Here is a 21479-nt window from a genome sequence, read left to right as displayed (position 1 = left end):
CTGCTCCCTTTTCCTCTGGGTCCGCCTGTCCGTCGGGGCTTTCCCCTTTCTAGACTCTTCCGACGCTGACTCTCCCGAGTCCTCCCCCTCCCTCCGGCGAGCTTTAGGACCTGGTTCCCAATCCTGGCTTCCTGCTGTCCCGCTCGCCTGCACATTTGAACTTGGCGCGCACGCCCAGCCTGCCACCTTCCTTCTGACCGTTATGCTGCTCCTGTCACTGCTCCCCTCTTCGGGAATGCTAGCTGGGCTCGACTCCTCCTCCCTGCTTGCTGGAGGAGACGCTGGCCCTGACCTATGGGACTCTTCCCCCCCACTACGCTCCGGTGGGGAAGCTGGTCCTGATTTCCAGCCACTGCTCTGGGAGTCTCCGCTGGCCCCCTGCTTCTGGTGTGTCCCCCCTGGGACCCCCCTTGCCCTGGCCATCGGCGCCCCCTTCTGGGAATCTTCTGATTCACTGGAGAGGCTCATGGAATCTCTCGGGTCACTGTCATTCTGCCCTCCGCTGCCCTCAGATTCCTCCTCTTCGCTCTCCATTTCCTCTCTCCCCTGCGCCTCTGCTCCTGAGCCCCTGACAATTAATAATAATTTTATTACTTGAACCTTGCTCATCTGACTAGGTTGCCCCAGCCACTCTGGGTGGCTTCCAACGTATATAAAAACATAATAAAACACACAGGGCTGCTGCCTTCAGATGTCTTCTAAAGGTTATTCATCTCCTTGACATCTGATGGGAGGGCGTTCCACAGGGTGGGTGCCACTACCAGAAAGGCCCTCTGCCTGATTCCCTGTTCAACCTGCTCTTTAAGAGAGGAAGCACAGTTTTGGGGTTACCTGAGAGATCTCGAGAGTAGATGGCCAGAAGGCGCTTCTGGATACGGACTCCACCACAAGCAGCGATGCCAGCTCTCACGAATTCTCTCCCACACAGTATCACAGGCGAGTCTTGCGCTATGGAAGAGACGACCATCGCAAGGCATAGGGAGAGCAACCCGGCTGCAGTGACCTTCTTCATAGTTCAGAAAGATAGCGGTGCTCAAATCAGAGTGTGGCAAGAAAGTGAACAACTAACCCACAATATGGGGTTGCACTTTCTCCTCAGCTATTATATATACAGGACATCCACTCACTCCATTAGATATGCACCATGGTCACCACACTTCGAAGGTCACCATGTATTACATCAGCTTTTCCTTCTAATATCTTAAGTGCTGGGGGATTTCCCCCCCCCCCATGCTGGTTTTTCCACAATCATTAAAGTGTATTTGTTCAGCCCTTACGATGATGGAATCGCAACAGATTTGTGAATTTACAGGGTGCAAACCTAGGCGGTGGCGTTAATATATATTTGCTGCTGATAAATGGGTTTTTTATTGTGTGTGGCATGTGTCTCACATCGCAAATGAAAACTCCTCCATTGTGCGTGAAGTGAGCATGTTGGTATTGTTGGAAGAAGCCACCCACCTCAGCCCAGTATACCTGAAGGAGCATCTCCACCCCCATCGTTCTGCCCGGACGCTGAGGTCCAGCACCGAGCGCCTTCTGGTGGTCCCCTCATTGCGAGAAGCAAAGCTACAGGGAATCAGGCAGAGGGCCTTCTCGGTAGTGGCGCCCGCCCTGTGGAACACCCTCCCATCAGATGGCAAGAGATAAACAACTATGGAACCTGACATTCAGAAAACATTTGAAGACCAACCAAGTTTGCTCTTGGTATAAGCTTTCGTGTGCATATCCGAAGTATACGCTTCCGTTGGTATCTGAAGAAGTGTGCGTGCACATGAAAGCTTATACCAAGAACAAACTTAGATGATCTTTAAGGTGCTACTGGATATTTTTATTATGTTTTTATATATATTTCAAGTTGGTGGATTATGCCAAAATGGCTACAATGACCAGAACAATCAGAAATCAGGCAGACCGAAATTTTAATAAGGAATGGGGAAAATTTATAACTTATCTTAAAGACCATTGTAAACAGTTAAAATTGTTAGTAGAGTTGGAATATCACTTGTAGTTTAATGGTGAATTTTAGATACAATGGAGAGGTAAAAGATTTGGATTATTATAAAAGATGCAGGAGGAAATGATTAACAATAAGATCCACAAAGGGGAGGAGGGAAGTCCAGGAGATTCCTTGGAATCTTGTTTTTATGTCTGGATGGGCCCTTAATTGTGCTACTGTTAACACAGGGAGGCTTGTCCACAAGCCATACTTTCCTCCCTGCTGTTGATAGATCCAAAATCAAAAAGTGACGAGAGAATAGTTTGCTGCCTCATCTACGATCTTGCGGCTAATACTCTCCAATTAATGGCGTTTGACCAGAGTAAATTTAAGGAACCGCAGAAAGACGGGGAGGGAAGTCAAGGTATTATATGTAAGGATTGCTTTATTCCGTTTGAAATGTTTATTTGTTATAAATGAAAATTATAAATAAAAACCTTTTTTAAAAAAAAGACAAGGAAACGGGAGCAATGTAGGAAATATGGAATGGCAACCTAGGGGTGGGTAATCTGTGGCCCTCCAGATATTGTTTGGACTCCTGTTCCTGTCAACCCCAGCCAGCATAGCCAGTGATCGGGGTGATGGGATTTGTAGTCCAGTAATACCTGGAGGGTCAAAAGTTAACCACTCGTGGGACAGGCATGACACAGAAGGATGTTTCCTCTGCCTCTTCTTCCCCATTCCAGTGGGTCTAGAATTGAGGGTGCTTTCAGTCTCTTCTTCCTGTGAGCAAAGTAGGCAGTTCAGCCACTTGCTGACGTGAAAAAGAGGAAGTAGCAAAGGATGCCTCTGTTTATGACAAAGACATCTCACCGCCAGTTTTTGCATTCCCTGAAACTTCCCCATCCAAGATGGGCAGTCCTCATGGCATTCAACGTGTTTATCATGAGCGAGTGCATGCAAAGGGGGAAGCGTCAGTGTTACGAGTAATGAAAAGGGCTTGTGGAGGGAGTAATGCAGAAGGCTTTTCATAAAACCACAATAGAAGATGCAAAAGCTGTTTCATGAGCCAGGTGGACATCTTAGTCATAACAGATTTGTGAACGGGGGAAAGGAAATGTGTGCTATAAATGGGCCCGTAATTTTGTTAGCTGTTTGCACAGGTGGTGCAGAAGGGAGGTTTTCTGGTGAAGAGGTGTTATGTGTTGTACAATACCTCCATAAGAAACTGCCTTATACTGTGTCTGGCCGATCTAGGCCAGTATTGCTTGCCCAGGGAGACAGCGGCTGTTGAAGGTTTCAGCCAAAAGCTTCTCCCAGCCATGTCTGGAGTTGCTGGGACTTGAACCTGGGACTTCCTGCATGTAGTGAGAATATTTTATTGCAAGGACAAGCAAGAAATATTGGGTGGGTGCCATTGGAAAGTTTTTGAACAATGCCCGGCATTAAAGATGAAAATGTGATTCAGTTATAAAGTGTGGGACTATATTCTTCACTCCCTGTGTTGTTGTTTTGATTAAAGATTTTTAGGTTACCAAAACACATACCTGATACATCGTTTCTGTTTTCAGATCATGAAAATCTTCCTACAGATCAATTATATTTGATGTGAGACATTAATGCTGTAGGGAGTATATATAAACACACACAAAAACATTTTTATTTTTAATTCTCTTTACAGAGCTGCCTTCAGATGTCTTCAAGAGTTTGCATAGTTGCTGATCTCCTTAGCTCAGGGGTCTCATAACTCCATACCCTCCAACATTTCTCCGATGATATCCTAAGGAAAAGCGGGACATTCTGCGATCAAATCAGAAACTGGGATGACTTCTATAAATCTGGGACTGTTCCTGGAAAATAGGGACATTTGGGGGGCCTGTGTGGCCTCTCTAGTACTGTTGGGGAGACAGGTAGAATGGATCACATGAAGAAAATACTGATTTCATTTAAATAAATAAAAAAGCTCCAATACCAATTAATACCAGCATGAATGATCAGAATGGAAAGCCTTCTGAGATAATTTGTAAGAGGTGTGGAATAATCAAGTTTGGTTTTCAGTTATTATGGGAAAAAATAACACAAGATTAAGTTGGGGACAAGTTAAGGAATACACACACACACACACACACACACACACACACACACATACACACAAACACAAACATATATATACACAAAATAATAATAATCTGACATTAAAAATAAAAAAGTATGTAAATAATACTCACATTGGGTTGTATCCAATGCTGTACCTATTCAGAGCAGACCCATGAAGTTAATGGGCATGACTGACTTAGGTACATTAACTTTAATGGGTTCATTCTGAGTACAACTTAGTTGGATGTAGCTCATGGTTCCCGCAGGATAGGCTAATACTTGGTATGTTTAATACCAGTGCCATTTTTCTAGGAAGAGTTGAGAATGGCAATGGTGCCCACCTGAGAGGTGTCGGAACTGAGTTCCGGTGAGTTCTGGTTGGAAAAAAAGCTGTCCCTTAAACTGTACAACTACAGTGGCAGACCTACAATTTCAGACCTTTAAATTTCTGCCTTTTCACCGCCTGCTGATTGTGCTGTACAGCCTTTCTTTTCATATCAGATTCTTTTTTTAAAAAAAACCCCAAAAATAAGAAATCCCCCCGTCTGTTTCATCCCTCTTTTTTCTTCTATAAAGCAAGATCCAGAGTGCAATAATGTAAATAATATTGTGTCAGCTGCCCGGTATAAATCCACTACTAATGCACAATTATTTTATCAATGACATGTTGCAGAATGCAGCCACACACAAAGAAAACCCCACTAGTCTGGAGGGGCTCTTAATACAGGCAAGATTTCATCCTTGGTTGAATTTTAAAACAAACAAAGAACCATCACATCATCTTCCTAGATTACAATTTTGGTCCAAGCAACAAAACAGAGGTGTATAGCCTCTCCCAACAACACCCAAAGGCTCACTTGCTCTCTCACGCAGGAGGGGTTGCATTTTGCAACGGGAGACACACACCACATACAATGCAAAAATAAAAGTAAAATAATTATTGGCAACAAATATGCACTAACACCTCTGATGGCACCCTGTAAAGTCATAAATCTGCTGTGGTTCCATCATCTTAAGGGCCAGATAAATACACTTCAATGGCTGTTTGAGGAAAATAAAAATGGGGAAAGGTATTACAAAACAACAACAAACCTATGGTTACATGAAACATACTCAATAAACACACAAGACTTAACCGGCTGTACTTTTAAATAAATAAGGTATACTTCATAGTATCAAATTGTAGATTTTAATGGAAGTGTCTGTTCATAGAGTCCAATAATTCACATGAAGGGTTGTTACAGTTCCACAGAATCCTTCCACAGAGTCTAAGACAAGGATTTCCGGAATATTAGCCTTGTTTTGCCATCCTAGGCTTCTCCGCGACCCTTCCCCTCTGCAGGTAGATGGGACCGATTCAGATGGTCCGCCCCCGCCACTTAATGGATCCAAATGGTTTCCAGAGAGTGGTAGGGGATGTTTCATCCCATGTTGATGGCCTTTCAGCTGATTCCCTGGTGGCCCGCTGGAATGTGGAGTTAACCAGGGCTATTGACTGTTTGGCTCCGAAGCGCCCTCTCCGATTGCATGGAGCCCGGACAGCCCCGTGGTTTTCCACGGATCTGAGGGCAATGAAACAATCGTTGAGACGGCTAGAGCGCCGGTGGCGGATAACCCATTCTGAATATGACCAGACACGGGGTAGAGCTCAATGTAGAGCCTACCATGTGGCGATAGCGACGGCAAAGAAGACCTTCTTCACTGCCTCTATTGCATCTGCGGAAAACAGCAGCAGGAGACTCTTTCAGGTGGTTCGCAATTTAGCAGAACCACCTGCTCCATCAGGGCCCAATACGGGCCACATGATCTCCTGCAATGATTTTGCAAAGTTTTTTGCAGATAAAGTCGCTCAGATTCAAGAAGAGGTAGACTCCACCGTGGGAGCAGGGCCGGGGCGGGAGAGTGCTAGAGTCCTGTCTAGTCAAGTTGTGTGGGATCAATTCCAATCTGTTACCTCTGAGGATGTGGACAGGCTGCTTGGACAAGTGAAACCAACCACTTGTCTCCTTGATCCTTGCCCATCCTGGCTTATAAAAGCTAGCCGGGAAGGACTGGACGATGGGCTTCGTGGGGTGGTGAATGCTTCCCTCCGTGAGGGAGCCTTCCCAGACCCACTGAAAGAGGCGGTTATTAAACCACTTCTGAAAAAAACAACTTTAGATGCGGCCACGATGGCCAACTATCGCCCAGTCTCAAATCTTCCATTCTTGGGCAAGGTGATTGAGCAAGTGGTTGCTGAACAACTCCAGGCACGCCTGGAAGAAGCGGACCATTTGGATCCCTTCCAGTCGGTATTCAGGCCTCATCACGGGACTGAAACTGCCTTGGTCGCACTGGTTGATGATCTCCGGCGGGCTAGGGACAAAGGTGAGAGCTGTTTCCTAGTTCTGCTGGATCTCTCAGCGGGGTTTGATACCATCGACCATAACATCCTTCTGGACCGTTCTTGGGACCGTCTAGAGGGGCTGGGAGCTGGGGGCACTGTCATACAGTGGTTCCACTCCTTTCTCCTGGGCCGTGTTCAGAAAGTGGTGGGGGGGGATGAGTGTTCAGACACCTGGGCTCTCACTTGTGGGGTGCCTCAGGGCTCTGTCCTCTCCCCCATGCTTTTCAACACCTATATGCAGCCGCTGGGAGAGATCATCAGGGGGTTTGGGCTGGGTGTTCATCAGTATGCGGATGATACCCAGCTCTACCTCTCTTTCAAATCAGAACCAGTGAAGGCGGTGAAGGTCCTGTGTGAGTGCCTGGAGGCGGTTGGAGGTTGGATGGCGGCTAACAGATTGAGGTTGAATCCTGACAAGACAGAAGTACTGTTCTTGGGGGACAGGAGGCGGGCAGGTGTGGAGGATTCCCTGGTCCTGAATGGGGTAACTGTGCCCCTGAAGGACCAGGTGCGCAGCCTGGGAGTCATTTTGGACTCGCAGCTGTCCATGGAGCCACAGGTCAAATCCGTGTCCAGGGCAGCTGTTTACCAGCTCCATCTGGTACGCAGGCTGAGACCCTATCTGCCTGCGGACTGCCTCGCCAGAGTGGTGCATGCTCTGGTTATCTCCCGCTTGGTCTACTGCAATGCGCTCTACATGGGGCTACCTTTGAAGGTGACCCGGAAACTACAACTAATCCAGAATGCGGCAGCTAGACTGGTGACTGGGAGCGGCCGCCAGGACAATATAACACCGGTCTTAAAAGACCTACATTGGCTCCCAGTACGTTTCCGAGCACAATTCAAAGTATTGGTGTTGACCTTTAAAGCCCTAAATGGCCTCGGTCCTGTATACCTGAAGGAGCGTCTCCACCCCCATCGTTCTACCCGGACATTGAGGTCCAGCTCCGAGGGCCTTCTGGCGGTTCCCTCACTGCGAGAAGCCAAGTTACAGGGAACCAGGCAGAGGGCCTTCTCAGTAGTGGCACCCTCCCTGTGGAATGCCCTCCCACCAGATGTCAAAGAGGACAACAAGTACCAGACTTTTAGAAGACATCTGAAGGCAGCCCTGTTCAGGGAAGCTTTTAATGTTTGATGTATTAGAGTATTTTAATATTTTTTTTTGAAGCCGCCCAGAGTGGCTGGGGAAGCCCAGCCAGATGGGCGGGGTACAAATAAATTATTATAATTATAATTATAATTATAATTATTATTATTATTATTATTATTATTATTGCTGTCACCAATGTTTGCGGTGAGTTTTGTGGGCAGCTATCTCCCGTACCTCCTAATTTGGAACTATTATAGATTTATTGGTTTTGATTTGTTTTATTTTGATCTTGTCGTGAGCTGCCTGGAGAGAGGCAGGGAGACCTGTTTTATACAAATGTCACTGATGCCTCCGAATAAAAGGAAACTGCTGGAAACTGCTCCGGCACTTCGCTCCTGCTTGCAGATGTCCCACAGGATGCTAAAATGGGCCATTGGCCTGATCCTGCCTTTGCACCTTAGCATGAGCTGAAATTCCTCATGCTGGATGCCTGCCTTTGTTCTTGGGAATGAAGCCACGTGGATAAGCAGTGTGCAACCTACAGTTATTTAGCACAATCTTTCCTAAACCTTGGGTCTCCAGCAGTTTATGGACTATAAGTCCCATCATTCCCGACTGCTGGACTTGCTAGCTAGGGATGATGGGAGTTGTAGTCCAAAAACGGCTAGAGGCCCAAGGTTAGGAAACACTGGTTTAACAGGCCTGTGTTGCTTTGTTTATTGCATTGTGCTTAAATCCCTTTCTCTTCCTCCCCATTTTCATCCTCACAAAAAAGTTATGGAGGCAAGTCTGGTTGAGTGTGTGTGACTGGCCCAGGCAAGGCAGTGAGTTTCATGGTTGTATTTCATGTGAATCCTGGTTTCCCAGGTCCAACACCCTAACCGCTAACACCAGGCCTGCTCTCCTGTTAGCAAGCCTATCGAAATCTTCCCACATTCAGCACTGGAAATCCTAAATAAATAATACGCAAGAAATTTAACACCAATGAATTATTATTGAAATGAACTCAAAATGAAATGTTAATTTTAAGTTTATTTCAATAATCATTCATTGATATTAAAGGCCCACTGAAAAGCTTTCTATTCCATCTGGCTTACACAGGCTGTCAAGATGGCATATTTCTACGGCTATTAGCTGATTTCTTATTCTTATTTAAATAATATTTATTTATATATACATACATACATACATACATACATACCCCACCCATCTGGCTGGGTTTCCCAGCTGGGTGGCTCCCAGCAGAATAATAGTAATAGTAAACAACAACAACAACAACAACAACAACAACAACAACAACAACAATATGTCAAACACTAAAAACTTCCACAAACAGAGCTGCCTTCAGATGTCTTCTAAAAGTCAGATACAGTGGTGCCCCGCAAGACGAATGCCTCGCAAGACGGAAAACAACAATACAACAATTTCCTTTATTCGACCGATAGTCAGAAATAAAACATTACACAATAATTATAAACTATAACATCATAGGGGTACATAAATAAGGTAGGGCCACAGTACTAGACCTCTCACAGATAACCCACATCAAGGCTTTCAGTTATACGTTTCCGACGCTTGAGTGCCAGGAAAAGAGATTTAGCCACTGACAAAGTTGTTTTCCTAGAAGACTTATTTAGCAGATATGCTGTCTGCTTTCCTCTTTGTCGGGAACTGAGCTGGGGTAAGTATGGAGTTATAAGATACTGTCTTAAATCGTTGTAGATGGGACAGCTCAGTAAAATGTGCTCTGTGGATTCTACCTCACCCAGTGCACAGTGGCATAATCTCTGGTCATATGGGACTCCTCCATATCTTCCCTTCAGAACCGCTGAGTCAAGAACATTCAGCCTAGCCGCAGTAAATAGTCTGCGGTATTCCACGTAGTGGATATCCGCCAGGTAGCGAGCTGGAGCAGCCCGATACAACTGCTCCCCCAGAAACAACCCAGGTTTCACACGGGCTATGTCCTCCTGTCTGGCAATATCCCTTAATCTTTGCGCGATCACCGCCTTTGCGTGGCTATACGTCATGGACTCTATATAAAGGGAGGACAACCCGCACTTCTGCACTTCCTCCACTATCTCCCCTTCCCATGGAGATTTAAAGTTATCCCTCAGAATCAAGGGGGCCAAACCCACCGGTCTGAAAGAGAGCTTGAGCCATAGCCATAACTTCGCTTTCAGGGCCACATACCTAAAGGCTTGACAACCAGTTTCCAGTCTCATGATCACACCTGCCACAGAGGGGGGGATCCTGAGTATGGCCCTGAGGAATTGGGTTTGGATAGATTCCAATTTTTCAAAATCCCTACGTGAGCCCAAGGCAATGCTCACCAGCAGAAGAGGGAGGACTTTCATTTTAAGGAGTCGTAAGGCAACTTTGACAGTTTGTGCCTGTTTCTTGGAGTACAGGGTTCTAATCACCAGGGCTGCTTTGGACGCGTTCAAGGCTATGTATTCTCTGTGCGCCAGGAAGGACCTATTTGATCTTACAACCTGACCCAGGTATTTAAAGCAACTGACCTGCTCTAAAGGAATACCATTAATTGACCATAAATTAGGTTTCAGTCGAGCAGCAAAGACCATTATTTTGGTCTTGGCATAATTTAGTTGGAGATCGTGTTGGGTCTCATATTCATGAAGAGCTCGAAGCATCCTCCTTAATCCGATGGGGGAGGTAGCTAATAGGGCAGCATCGTCCGCATACAGTAGGACATTCAAGGCTCGTCCTGCCAGTTTTGGTGGATGGAAATCAGCATTTGCCATATGCACCACTAGCAAATTAATATAGAAGTTAAACAGAGCAGGGGCAAGCAAACAGCCCTGTCTTACCCCCCTAGTGGTGGCAACCGGATTGGAGACTAGCCCCTTACTATCTATCCTAATCCTCAGGAGGGTATTTGTATGCAAATTAATAATCAGCAGGAGAAGGTGGCGGTCAATAGATGTCGCTGCCAATTTTGTCCATAGCTGGTTCCTGGGAATTAGATGAAAGGCCTGCTTAAAGTCTATAAAGGCGACGTGGAGGGCTTTTAGGCCATTGCCAGCGTACTTGTTGGCCAAGTGATTTAAGATTAAGATTTGGTCTGTTGTTGATCTTCCGGGGCGGAAACCCGCCTGTTCCTCTGCGATGATATTGTTGCTTTCCATCCAAGACGGAAAACTCGCTAGACGAAAGAGTTTTCCGTTTTGGAGGTGCTTCGCAAAACGAATTTCCTATGGGCTTGCTTCGCAAGACGACAATGTCTTGCGAGTTCCTGCTGGTTTTTTCCCTCCCTCCCCCCTTTTTCTAAGCTGCTAAGCTGCTTATCAGCTGATCCGATCAGCAGATAAGCCGCTAAAAGCCGCTAATAGCGCTAATAGCGCTAATCCGCTAATCCGTCAATGGGCTTGCTTTGCAAGACGAAAAAACCACTAGACGAAGAGAATCACAGAACGAGGCACCACTGTAATTGTTTATTTCCTTGACATCTTATGGGAGACGATTCACAGGGCAGACGCCACAACTGAGAAGGCCCTCTGCCCAACTTTTATATGGTTTTTAATGATATTCCTTTATGTATAATAGTTGCAAACTGCTCTGAAGTTTTTATAGATAACAGTAACGAAATATTTTCTATAAATAACAAGAAAAATACTTATTTCATTTAAGAACTGCATCCCACAAAGCACCCCAATTGTTCAATTACTAACAGTGAAGAAACATACCGGTATATAACACACACACACTTAACAATTTCACATGCAAAACAGGTGCAGACCGGAATAAAAATCTATACTTATAAGGCTGAAAATATAACAGAGAAGGTGTCTATCTTCTCTATTATTATTAATAATTATTTCTCTACTTATATTTACTTATTAAATCATTTCAAGAGGTGGGGAAATATTTGTGTGTGTCTTGTACATCCAGTGCTGACACACACTATTTATTTAAGAAATGCTATGAAATGCTTAATTTTCCAAAAAATCTCCACATCACGGATGTGAAACAGAGACATGAATTATCCAATAGAATACGTGTAAAATCAACATAATTTCCAAGCAATTACACATGACTGAACTGTGTGCCCATATAGACTTGTTGATATTGATATATCAAGTGGAGGCCACTTAAAATATATAATAAAGTACCTGCCCAAGGTTAAACGGCAGGACGTCCCAAAAGATGGGCTTCCATGCAAGATCGACTTCCCAAGGAGCAACATGACGTGGCACTTGCAAAAGGACATGTTCAGCTGACCAAAAAGCTTCAATGTGCACATAAGGAACACGGTGATCCCTTAAGGAATCTGGGGCCAAGCTGCTAAGAAATTTGTGTACTAATGATAAAGACTTGGAATTTGGCCCAGTGTGTGTGTGTGTGTGTGTGTGTGTGTGTGTGTGTGTGTGTGTGTACACACCAAACCCAAGGCCTATCTGACTTGGGCCCAACATTGGGCCCAACATTTATCAACACAGGGGACACAGTCCTTCCCAGGCAACTTCCCAGGGGCCTGGTGCCAGCAGTGGGTGTGGTCAGAGGGGGAGGAACTACAAATGTGAACTTTTCCTTTGTTTCTGCTCACAGTCACACACCCCTCTCTTCCATCCAGGCAGCCAAGCAGCCTTATCTGAGTTCAAGGACTCGTTCACTCCTGGCAACAACAGTCAAGGAGGGTTTGAAGCAGAACAAACAGGGAAGGGGGGCCGTGTCCTGAAGGCTGGATAGAGAAGCCCTGGGGAAATGAAGTTCGCCTGAGGTTCCTTCTCTTCTTCAAAGTCCTGCAAGGCTCTTCTTTTGTCTGCACTGGGACAGACAAAACAAGACTACAGTGGTACCTCGGGTTACAGACGCTTCAGGTTACAGACTCCGCTAACCCAGAAATAGTACCTCAGGTTAAGAACTTTGCTTTAGGATGAGAACAGAAATCACGCGGCGGCAGCAGGAGGACCCATTATCTAAAGTGGTACCTCAGGTTAAGAACAGTTTCAGGTTAAGAACGGACCTCCAGAACGAATTAAGTTCTTAACCCAAGGTACCACTGTACTAGGTAAAAAGGAAAAGGACCCCTGGACAGTTAATTCTAGTCAAAGGCATAGCTGTAGCCAGGATTTTGGGAGGAGGGGGCAGGCCTTTTGGGGGGGGGACAAGAACCTCAGTTTGCTATGTATTTTTATTTATTTTTATTGATGGGGGGGACAGCTTCCCCTCCCTACCCCCTTGGCTACACCCATGGTCATAGGTGACTATGAAATGCGGTGCTCATCTTGCTTTCAGGCCAAGAGAGCCACTGTTTGTCCACAGACAGCCTTCCGCGCCAGCATGACTAAACCACTTCTGGCGCAACAGGACACTGTGACAAGTGCCCGATTACACGGAAATGCTGTTTACCTTCCCGCCACAGCGGTACCTATTTATCTACTTGCACTGGCATGCTTTCGAACTGCTAGGTTGGCAGAACCTGGGACAGAGCGACGGGAGCTCACCCCGCCGCGCAGATTCGAACCACCGACTGGCAAGCCCAAGTGGCGCAGTGGTTTAGACCACAGCGCCACCCGCATCCCTACAAGGCTACTATTCTGGGATTTGTCACCAGGGAACGAAACATAAGGAGAGCCTGCTGGATCAGGCCAGTGGCCATCTGGTCTCCAGCATCCTGTTCTCACAGAGGCCAAACAGAGGTCCATGCGTAACCCACAAGCAGGACCCCAGGGCAAGAGCACTCTTCACCACTGTGGCTTCCAGCAACTGGTATTCAGAAGAATCGTCGCCTCCGACTGTGGATGCAAAGCTCATAAGCCATTGATAACCTTTTCCTCCCTGAATTCGCCCCCCCCCAGTGCTTTGCACATGCACAGAAGCTCCCTCGCTTCCTCTTACTCCAGGGCCACTGGAAACAGGCCCCAAAGCTAATGTTTGGGGAAAGACTTGAATCAAATTTGGGCAGCCGTAAACACAGCCAATCTTCTGAGGAGCGAAAATCCCACCCCCACCCCCCTTTTTGCCATCACCCCAGATTTCTGGGCCCTCTACTTTCCGCCCCAGCGTTCTTACCAGTGACAGCTGAGGTCTCTTCGGGATCCCCTCTCTTCTGCGCACTGACAATGTGGCAAACCGAACCAGATGTGGGGCTGACAGTTGACGCTGTTTCTTTTCTGTGGGAAATTCCCCTTCATAACTCACTGCCCATCCACCCGACCTTGCTCCAGGCAAGTCCGAAACTCTAGTGCCACCTAGTGACCAATTGCACGCAAGAGGGGTTTTGAATTTGTTTTCCCTTCACGTGCCAACACAGCTGCCTTAACTTTTTGTACGGTGCAATTTTGCATGCTGCGGGGGGAGTGGATAGAGAAATGCTTTCCAGCCTCTCATGAAACTAGAACTCGAGAATATTCAGCAAAGCAAGATGTTAGAAATTCAAGGCAAGACAAAATGAAGTACCTCTCCACACAGTGGTTAGTTCTACTATAGAATTTGCTTGGCAAAGGAATAGCATTGGGCACCAACCTGGGTGATTAGAAGAGAGCTAGACAAGTTAATGGAAGGCAAGGCTGGGTGATATATCAATACAGTTGTACCTTGAAAGTCAAACGGAATGCATTCCAAAAGTCCATTTGACTTTCAAAAAGTTCGGAAACCAAAGCATGGCTTCTGATTGGCTGCCGGAAGCTCCGGCAGCCAATCGGAAGCTGTGGAAGCCGCAGAGCCTAGGACTTGCTGATCAGAAGGTCAGCGGTTCGAATCCCTGCGACGGGGTGAACTCCCGTTGCTTGGTCCCTGCTCCTGCCAACCTAGTAGTTCAAAGCATGTCAAAGTGCAAGTACCGTATTTTTCACTCTATAGGACACACTTTTCCCCCTCCAAAAATTAAGGGACCAAGGATGTGTGCATCCTATGGAGCGAATGCAGGCTCCTTGGCTTCAGCAATAGCAACGCGAAGCCTCCAAAGCGCAGAGGGAGCGCTCCCTCCGCGCTCTGGAGGCTACGCGTTGCTTTCGCTGAAGCCTGGAGAGCGAGAGGGGTTTGTGCGCACTGACCCCTCTCACTCTCCAGGCTTCAGGGATAGCCACCTGAAGCCTTTGGAGTGCAGCAGGAACTCGCGCAACGCTCCAAAGGCTTCAGGTTCCTTTTGCTGAAGCCGGGAGAGAAGGACTCTCCTGGCTTCAGCAGAGAGGGAGAGCTGCGCAGCATCCCTTCAGCGAAGCGGGAGGAGAAATGGAAGGGTCTCCATTTCTCTTGCCGCTTCGCTGAAGGGGCACTGAGCAGAGAGGGGGAGAATTTTTTTCTTCTTGTTCTCCCCCTCTAAAACAAGGTGCGTCCTATGGTCGGGTGCATCCTATAGAGAAAAAAATATGGTAGATAAATAGGTACCGCTCCAGCGGGAAGGTAAACGGCGTTTCCAAGTGCTGCTCTGGTTCGCCAGAAGTGGCTTAGTCATGCTGGCCACATGACCCGGAAGCTGTACACCTGCTCCCTCGGCCAGTAAAGCAAGATGAGCACCGCAACCCCAGAGTCGTTTACGACTGGGCCTAACGGTCAGGGGTCCCTTTACCTTTTTTAAAAAAAAGAAAAGAAAAGAAAAGAAAAGAAAAGAAAAGAAAAGAAAAGAAAAGAAAAGAAAAGAAAAGAAAACCAGAACACTCACTTCTGGTTTCTGATTGTTTGGGAGCCAAAACGTATGAGTTCCAAGGCATTCAGCAACCAAGGTACGGCTGTATTCCTCCCTAAACCAGTTTGAAATCCATATTGTCATATTGGTTTCATAGTTTTTCCTCCTGGCAATGTATCATGAATCACGATGTCTGTGAGGGTGCGTGCACTATGCAAAAATCACAGTGTGGGGAAAACCGCGAGGCCAGCCAATGCCTCTCTATAGCACCATCCTTATTTCAGACACTGTGATATATCAGTATATCGTGATGCTTAGCTGGTGATATATCACCATGTTGAAAGCCAGATATCACCCAGCCCTAATGGGCACTGTTGGAGACAGGATGCCTCTGAACGCCCATTGCAGAGAATTGCAAGAGCTGGTGTGCTCAGGTCCTGCTTTGAGCTGCCCACAGGAATCTGGTCTGCCACTGTGAGAACAGAATGCAGGACTAGATGGGCCATGGGCCTAATTCAGCAGGCCTCTCTTCTTCTAGGCAGGCAATAGAGGAGACAGAGTGCTCAGTTCCAAGTCTGAGGGCTGCCCTTCTATGGTTTCACCCCTAAACCAATAGAAGTTGACAGTCAGGGCCTGGAAGGAGAGGCATAATTTGAGGTTGGGGTTTGTTCTAGAGATCCTGCTCATTTTGGGCATTTGTTTGCAGAGAGCTTAGACCAAGCATTTGTTCAGATCTGTTTACAGGGAGGTTAGGTTCAGGAACGCGGGTGGCACTGTGGTCTAAACCACTGAGCCTCTTGGGCTTGCCGATCGGAAGGTCAGAGGTTTGAATCCCCGTGATGGGGTGAGCTCCTGTTGCTCGGTCCCTGCTCCTGCCAACCTAGCAGTTCGAAAGCACGTCATAGTGCAACAAGATAAATAGGTACCGCTCTGGCGGGAAGGTAAATGGTGTTTCCATGCACTGCTCTGGTTTCGCCAGAAGCAGCTTAGTCATGCTGGCCACATGACACAGAAAAACTGTCTGCGAACAAACATCGGCTCCCTTGGCCAGTAAAGCAAGATGAGCGCCACAACCCCAGAGTCGTTCGTGACTGGACTTAACTGTCAGAGGTCCGTTACCTTTACCTTTTAGGTTCAGGAACCTATTATTCCACATTTCCTAGTGCATTTCCCCCTTACGTTCCTCACTCCCCAAAGTCCAGCTTTTGTGTGGGAGGTTGTTGCTCAAGAGTGCCAAATCAACTTCTGTTCAGTGTTTTGCCACTTGCCCTTTATCTAGAGCAGTGTTTCCCAACCTTGGGTCTTGAGCTGTTTTCAGACTACAGTCCCCATCATCCCTGACCACTGGTCTTGCTAGCTAGGGATGATGGGAGTTGTAGTCCAAAAACGGCTGGAGGGCCAGGGTTGGGAAACACTGGTCTAGAGAGCACGCGTTCGGGCAGTTTCCCACTTTCTAAGCTGGGGTCTGGACGGTTTGGCCCTTTACTCACAGCTTTCCCTGGGAAAACACACTTTTTTCAGTGATAAATTGGTGCAAAACATCCATCCAGAGAAAATCTACTTGGCATTTGCTCTGGTTCAGTAGTAAAGACTGGATTTCCCTGGAGGAAAGTGGAGGGATAAGGAGAAATCTGGATGGCCCTGGAAAATAGTGACAGTTTGTAGTTGCTCAGGCCCAGTGATCTGTCCATGGTTCTGAAATTCTCCTGTCCAACTAGACTTCTCCATGCCCTGGACCTCTATGCTAGTATCTCCTCTGTCTGTCTGTCTGTTTGTGTGTCTGTCTGTATATCTGTCTGTTTCTTCCTCTCTTATGTCCTCTAGGATACTGAACTATCTGCCTCTTCATCATGGACCCCAGACTGCTGGCTGTTCCTACATCCTGAGTCATGTTGTAACTTTCAACCTTCAGGGAGCCGAGGTGCACATGCACATGAAGCTGAGCATGGTTACATCCAGGTCTTAAAAGACTGAAATATAAATTGACCTCTCTGCCCTTTGCAGCAGGAAGCAATAAACCAGGAAGCCTTCTGTAAACTATGGTTTACCATTTTCTCCTTAACTAGGAGATCATGGTTTAACAGTTTCAGAATTAAGCCAACTTCGACCCACGTCGAATACAAAGACTTAACAAGCAAAAGCTATCGAAAGCAAAAATCAGGAGGCCAAGCTTCGTTTAATATTCTGTATTAGTTTCCTCGCCTATTTCAATCACATGAGGATGAAAATAGCCACACACAAAACACAAGCGAACCCTTAATTTTATCATTTCACTGATTAAAATTGACCCACATGGGTTAATCAACTAAAGCTTTCGTTGAATGAAACTGATTTAGGTAGAGAGGGGGAATGTGGACCCCGTAGATGATGCTGAACTACAACTCCCATCGATGCTGACCATTGGCCATGTCACCAGGGGCTGATGGGAGCTGGAGTCCAACAGTTGGAGGGCAGCTCATTGGCTACCCCTGGATTAAAGCTTTATTCAGGGTCCCAGCAACAAATTTTGGAGTCTACGCATGGTTTAGCAGTTTGTTCAAGAAAACAATGCTATTTAATCTTTCATTTCACTGGGTACAGAGACATGAGATGTCAGCACAGCAAACGGAGATCATCTAAAGTACAGCCATCAGTGCAGCACGTTACGGAGAGGGTAGAGGGATCTTTCTCTCTTCTATCCACGGAATGAAGCCCTCTTTTCCCTACGGCTCTCTTGGCTTGGTCAAAAATCACATCTTCGTTCTGGAGGGGGTTTCCTCGATCCGCTTCATTAAAACATAAGGAAAAGTACAAGATCATTTCGTAAGAACTTCAAACAGAGTGTTGAGCCAGCAGGACTCTTTTTAAGGCAAGGGCAAACAGTTCTGGTCACCTCAACTCAAAAAGGGTATTCTAGCACTGGAAAGGGTTTAGAAAAGGGTGAGCAAAAAGACTGAGAGGATGACTCAGTTCCCTAATGAGGAAAGGTTACGGCATTTGCAGCTTTTCAATTTAGAGAAAAGGCAAGTAAGAGGAGACATGATAGGTAAAGGTAAAGGACCCCTGACCGTTAGGTCCAGTCATGACCGACTCTGGGGTTGCGGCGCTCATCTCGCTTTATTGGCCGAGGGAGCCGGCGTACAGCTTCCGGGTCATGTGGCCAGCATGACTAAGCTGCTTCTGGCAAAGCAGAGCAGCACACGGATTGCCATTTATCTTCCTGCCGGAGCGGTACCTATTTATCTACTTGCACTTTGATGTGCTTTCGAACTGCTAGGTTGGCAGGAGCAGGGACCGAGCAATGGGAGCTCACCCCGTCGCGGGGATTCGAACCACCGACCTTCTGATCGGCAAGTCCTAGGCTCTGTGGTTTAACCCACAGCGCCACCCGCGTCCCATAGGAGACATGATAGAGGTGCATAAAATTCTGCATGTTGTAGAAAAAGAGGATAGATTGTTTTCTCCCTTTCACATAACACTGGAACTTGAGCTCCTTGGAGAATACAGAAATGTAATGAAATAAATGAAATAGAAATCACATTTTCCTAGCTAAATTATTAAACATAAATAATAATAAGTTTATTACTTGTACCTTGCCCATCTGACTAGGTTGCCCCAGCCACTCTGAGTGGCTTCCAACGTATATAAAAACATAATAAAACACACAGGGCTGCTGCCTTCAGATGTCTTCTAAAGGTTCTATAGTTACTCATCTCCTTGACATCTGATGGGATGGCGTTCCACAGGGTGGGTGCCACTACCAGAAAGGCCCTCTGCCTGATTCCCTGTTCAATCTGCTCTTTAAGAGAGGAAGCACGGTTTTGGGGTTACCTGAGAGATCTCTAGAGTAGATGGCCAGAAGACGCTTCTGGATATGGACTCCACCACAAGCAGCGATGCCAGCTCTCACAAATTCTCTCCCACACAATATCACAGGCGAGTCTTGCGCTATGGAAGAGACGACCATCGCAAGGCATAGGGAGAGCAACCCAACTGCAGTAACCTTATTCATAGTTCAGATAGATAGTGGTGCTGAAATCAGACTGTGGCAAGAAAGTGAGCAACTAACCCACAATATGGAGTTGCACTTTCTCCCACAGCTATTATATATACAGGACATCCACTCACTCCATTAGATATGCACCATGGTCACCACACTTCGTATATCAGCTTTTCCTTGTAATATCTTAAGTGCTGGAGGATTTCCCCCCATTCTGGTTTTTGTACCATCATTAAAGTGTATTTGTTCAGCCCTTACGATGATGGAATCGCAACAGATTTGTGAATTTACAGGGTGCAAACCTAGGCGGTGGCGTTAATGTATATTTGCTGCCGATAAATGGGTTTTTTATTGTGTGTGGTGTGTGTCTCATGTCGCAAATGACAACTCCTCCATTGTGCGTGAAGTGAGCGTGTTGGTGTTGTTGGAAGAAGCCACCCACCTCGGCCCAGTATACCTGAAGGAGCATCTCCACCCCCATCGTTCTGCCCAGACGCTGAGATCCAGCGCCGAGGGCCTTCTGGCGGTTCCCTCATTCCGAGTAGCAAAGCTACAGGGAACCAGGCAGAGGGCCTTCTCCGTAGTGGTGCCCACCCTGTGGAACGCCCTCCCATCAGATGTCAAAGAGATAAACAACTATGGAACCTGACATTCAGAAGACAATTGAAGACTAACTAAGTTTGTTCTTGGTATAAGCTTTTGTGTGCATATCTGAAGAAGTATAAGCTTTCGTTGGTATCTGAAGAAGTGTGCATGCACACGAAAGCTTATACCAAGAACAAACTTAGATGGTCTCTAAGGTGCTACTGGACAATTTTTTTATTTTATTTTATATATTTCGACTGCGTCAAACCAACACAGCTACCTACCTGAATCTAGAACCATGGAAGGCACCACACTGCGCCGCATGAAATGGAAGTCCATCGTATCTGACGAAGTGTGCATGCACATGAAAGCTCATACCAAGAACAAACTTAGTTGGTCTCTAAGGTGCTACTGGACATTTATTTTTATTTTTTATGTATATTTCAAGTTGATGGATTATGCCAAAATGGCTACAATGACTAGAAGAATCAGAAATAAGGCAGACCAAAATTTTAATAAGGAATGGGGAAAATTTATAACTTATCTTAAAGACCATTGTAAACAGTTCAAATTGTTATTAGGGTTGGAATATCACTTGTAGTTTAATGGGGAATGGAGAGGTAAAAGATTTGGATTATTATAAAAGATGCAGAAGGAAATGATTAACAATAGGACCCACAAAGGGGAGGAGCGAAGTCCAGGAGATTCTTTGGAATCTTGTTTTTATGTTGTATGTTGGATATGTGACCGTAAAATTTTAATCTGATAAACCAAATAAATATCTATTTATTTATTTTTTAAAGGAAATGAAGCAGCAAGTCTGGCCCAAAACATCTGCAGGCACAAACAGTACTCACCCTGCTACCATCATGAGCACAAATCATCAAGAACGCACAATAAAAATAATGTCTGGATGGGCCCTTAATCGTGCTACTATTAACACAGGGAGGCTTGTCCACAAGCCATACTTTCCTCCCTGCTGTTGATAGACCCAAAATCAAAAATTGACGAGAGAATAGTTTGCTGCCTCATCTATGATCTTGCGGCTAATACTCTCCAATTAATGGCGTTTGACCAGAGTAAATTTAAGGAACCACAGAAAGACGGGGAGGGAAGTCAAGGTATTATATGTAAGGATTGCTTTATTCCGTTTGAAATGTTTATTTGTTATAATTGAAAATTATAAATAAAAATCTTTTTTTACAAAAAGACAAGGAAACAGGAGCAATGTAGGAAATATGGAATGGCAGCCTAGGGGTGGGTAATCTGTGGCCCTCCAGATATTGTTTGGACTCCTGTTCCTGTCAACCCCAGCCAGCATAGCCAGTGATCAGGGGTGATGGGATTTGTAGTCCAGTAATACCTGGAGGGTCAAAAGTTAACCACTTGTGGGACAGGCATTACACAGAAGGATGTTTCCTCTTCCTCTTCTTCCCCAACTCCAGTGGGTCTAGAATTGAGGGTGATTTCAGTCTCTTCTTCCTGTGAGCCAAGTAGACAGTTCAGCCATTTGCTGACGTGAAAAAGAGGAAGTTTCATTATTTGCTTATAGCAAAGGATGCCTCTGTTTATGACAAAGACATCTCACCGCCGGTTTTTTCGTTCCCTGAAACTTCCCCATCCAAGACGGGCCGTCCTCATGGCGTTCAACGTGTTTATCATGAGCGAGTGGATGCAAAGGGGGAAGCGTCAGTGTTACGAGTAATGAAAAGGGCTTGTGGAGGGAGTAATGCAGAAGGCTTTTCATAAAACCGCAATAGAAGATGCAAAAGCCGTTTCATGAGCCTGGTGGACATCTTAGTCATAACAGAT

The 21479-nt window shown here is 46.1% G+C and overlaps 2 protein-coding genes across 2 annotated transcripts in view; both read right to left on the bottom strand.

Moving 5' to 3' along the window:
• KHNYN (KH and NYN domain containing) overlaps positions 1–13582 on the bottom strand; it is a 55913-nt gene extending 42331 nt beyond the window's left edge. Inside the window, exon 1 of the mRNA XM_081167790.1 lies at positions 13549–13582. The gene's annotated coding sequence lies outside the window, so the exon portion shown is untranslated. The remainder of the gene's footprint in view (positions 1–13548) is intronic.
• Positions 13583–17695: 4113 nt separating this feature from the next.
• Positions 17696–19049, bottom strand: LOC308571839 (insulin-like peptide INSL5; the record flags this gene model as incomplete). The annotated part of the gene is made up of 2 exons (XM_081167454.1): positions 17696–17868; positions 18914–19049. 2 exons carry the CDS (start codon positions 19047–19049, stop codon positions 17696–17698), a joined length of 309 nt encoding a protein of 102 aa, XP_081023580.1.
• Between the last annotated feature and the right edge of the window lie 2430 nt (positions 19050–21479).

This window comes from Podarcis bocagei (genome assembly GCF_964188305.1).
Source record: "Podarcis bocagei genome assembly, chromosome: 13".
Taxonomy (NCBI): Eukaryota; Metazoa; Chordata; class Lepidosauria; order Squamata; family Lacertidae; genus Podarcis; species Podarcis bocagei.
Note: the sequence above shows the minus strand (reverse complement) of the source record. Positions and strands in the feature narration are given on the sequence as shown.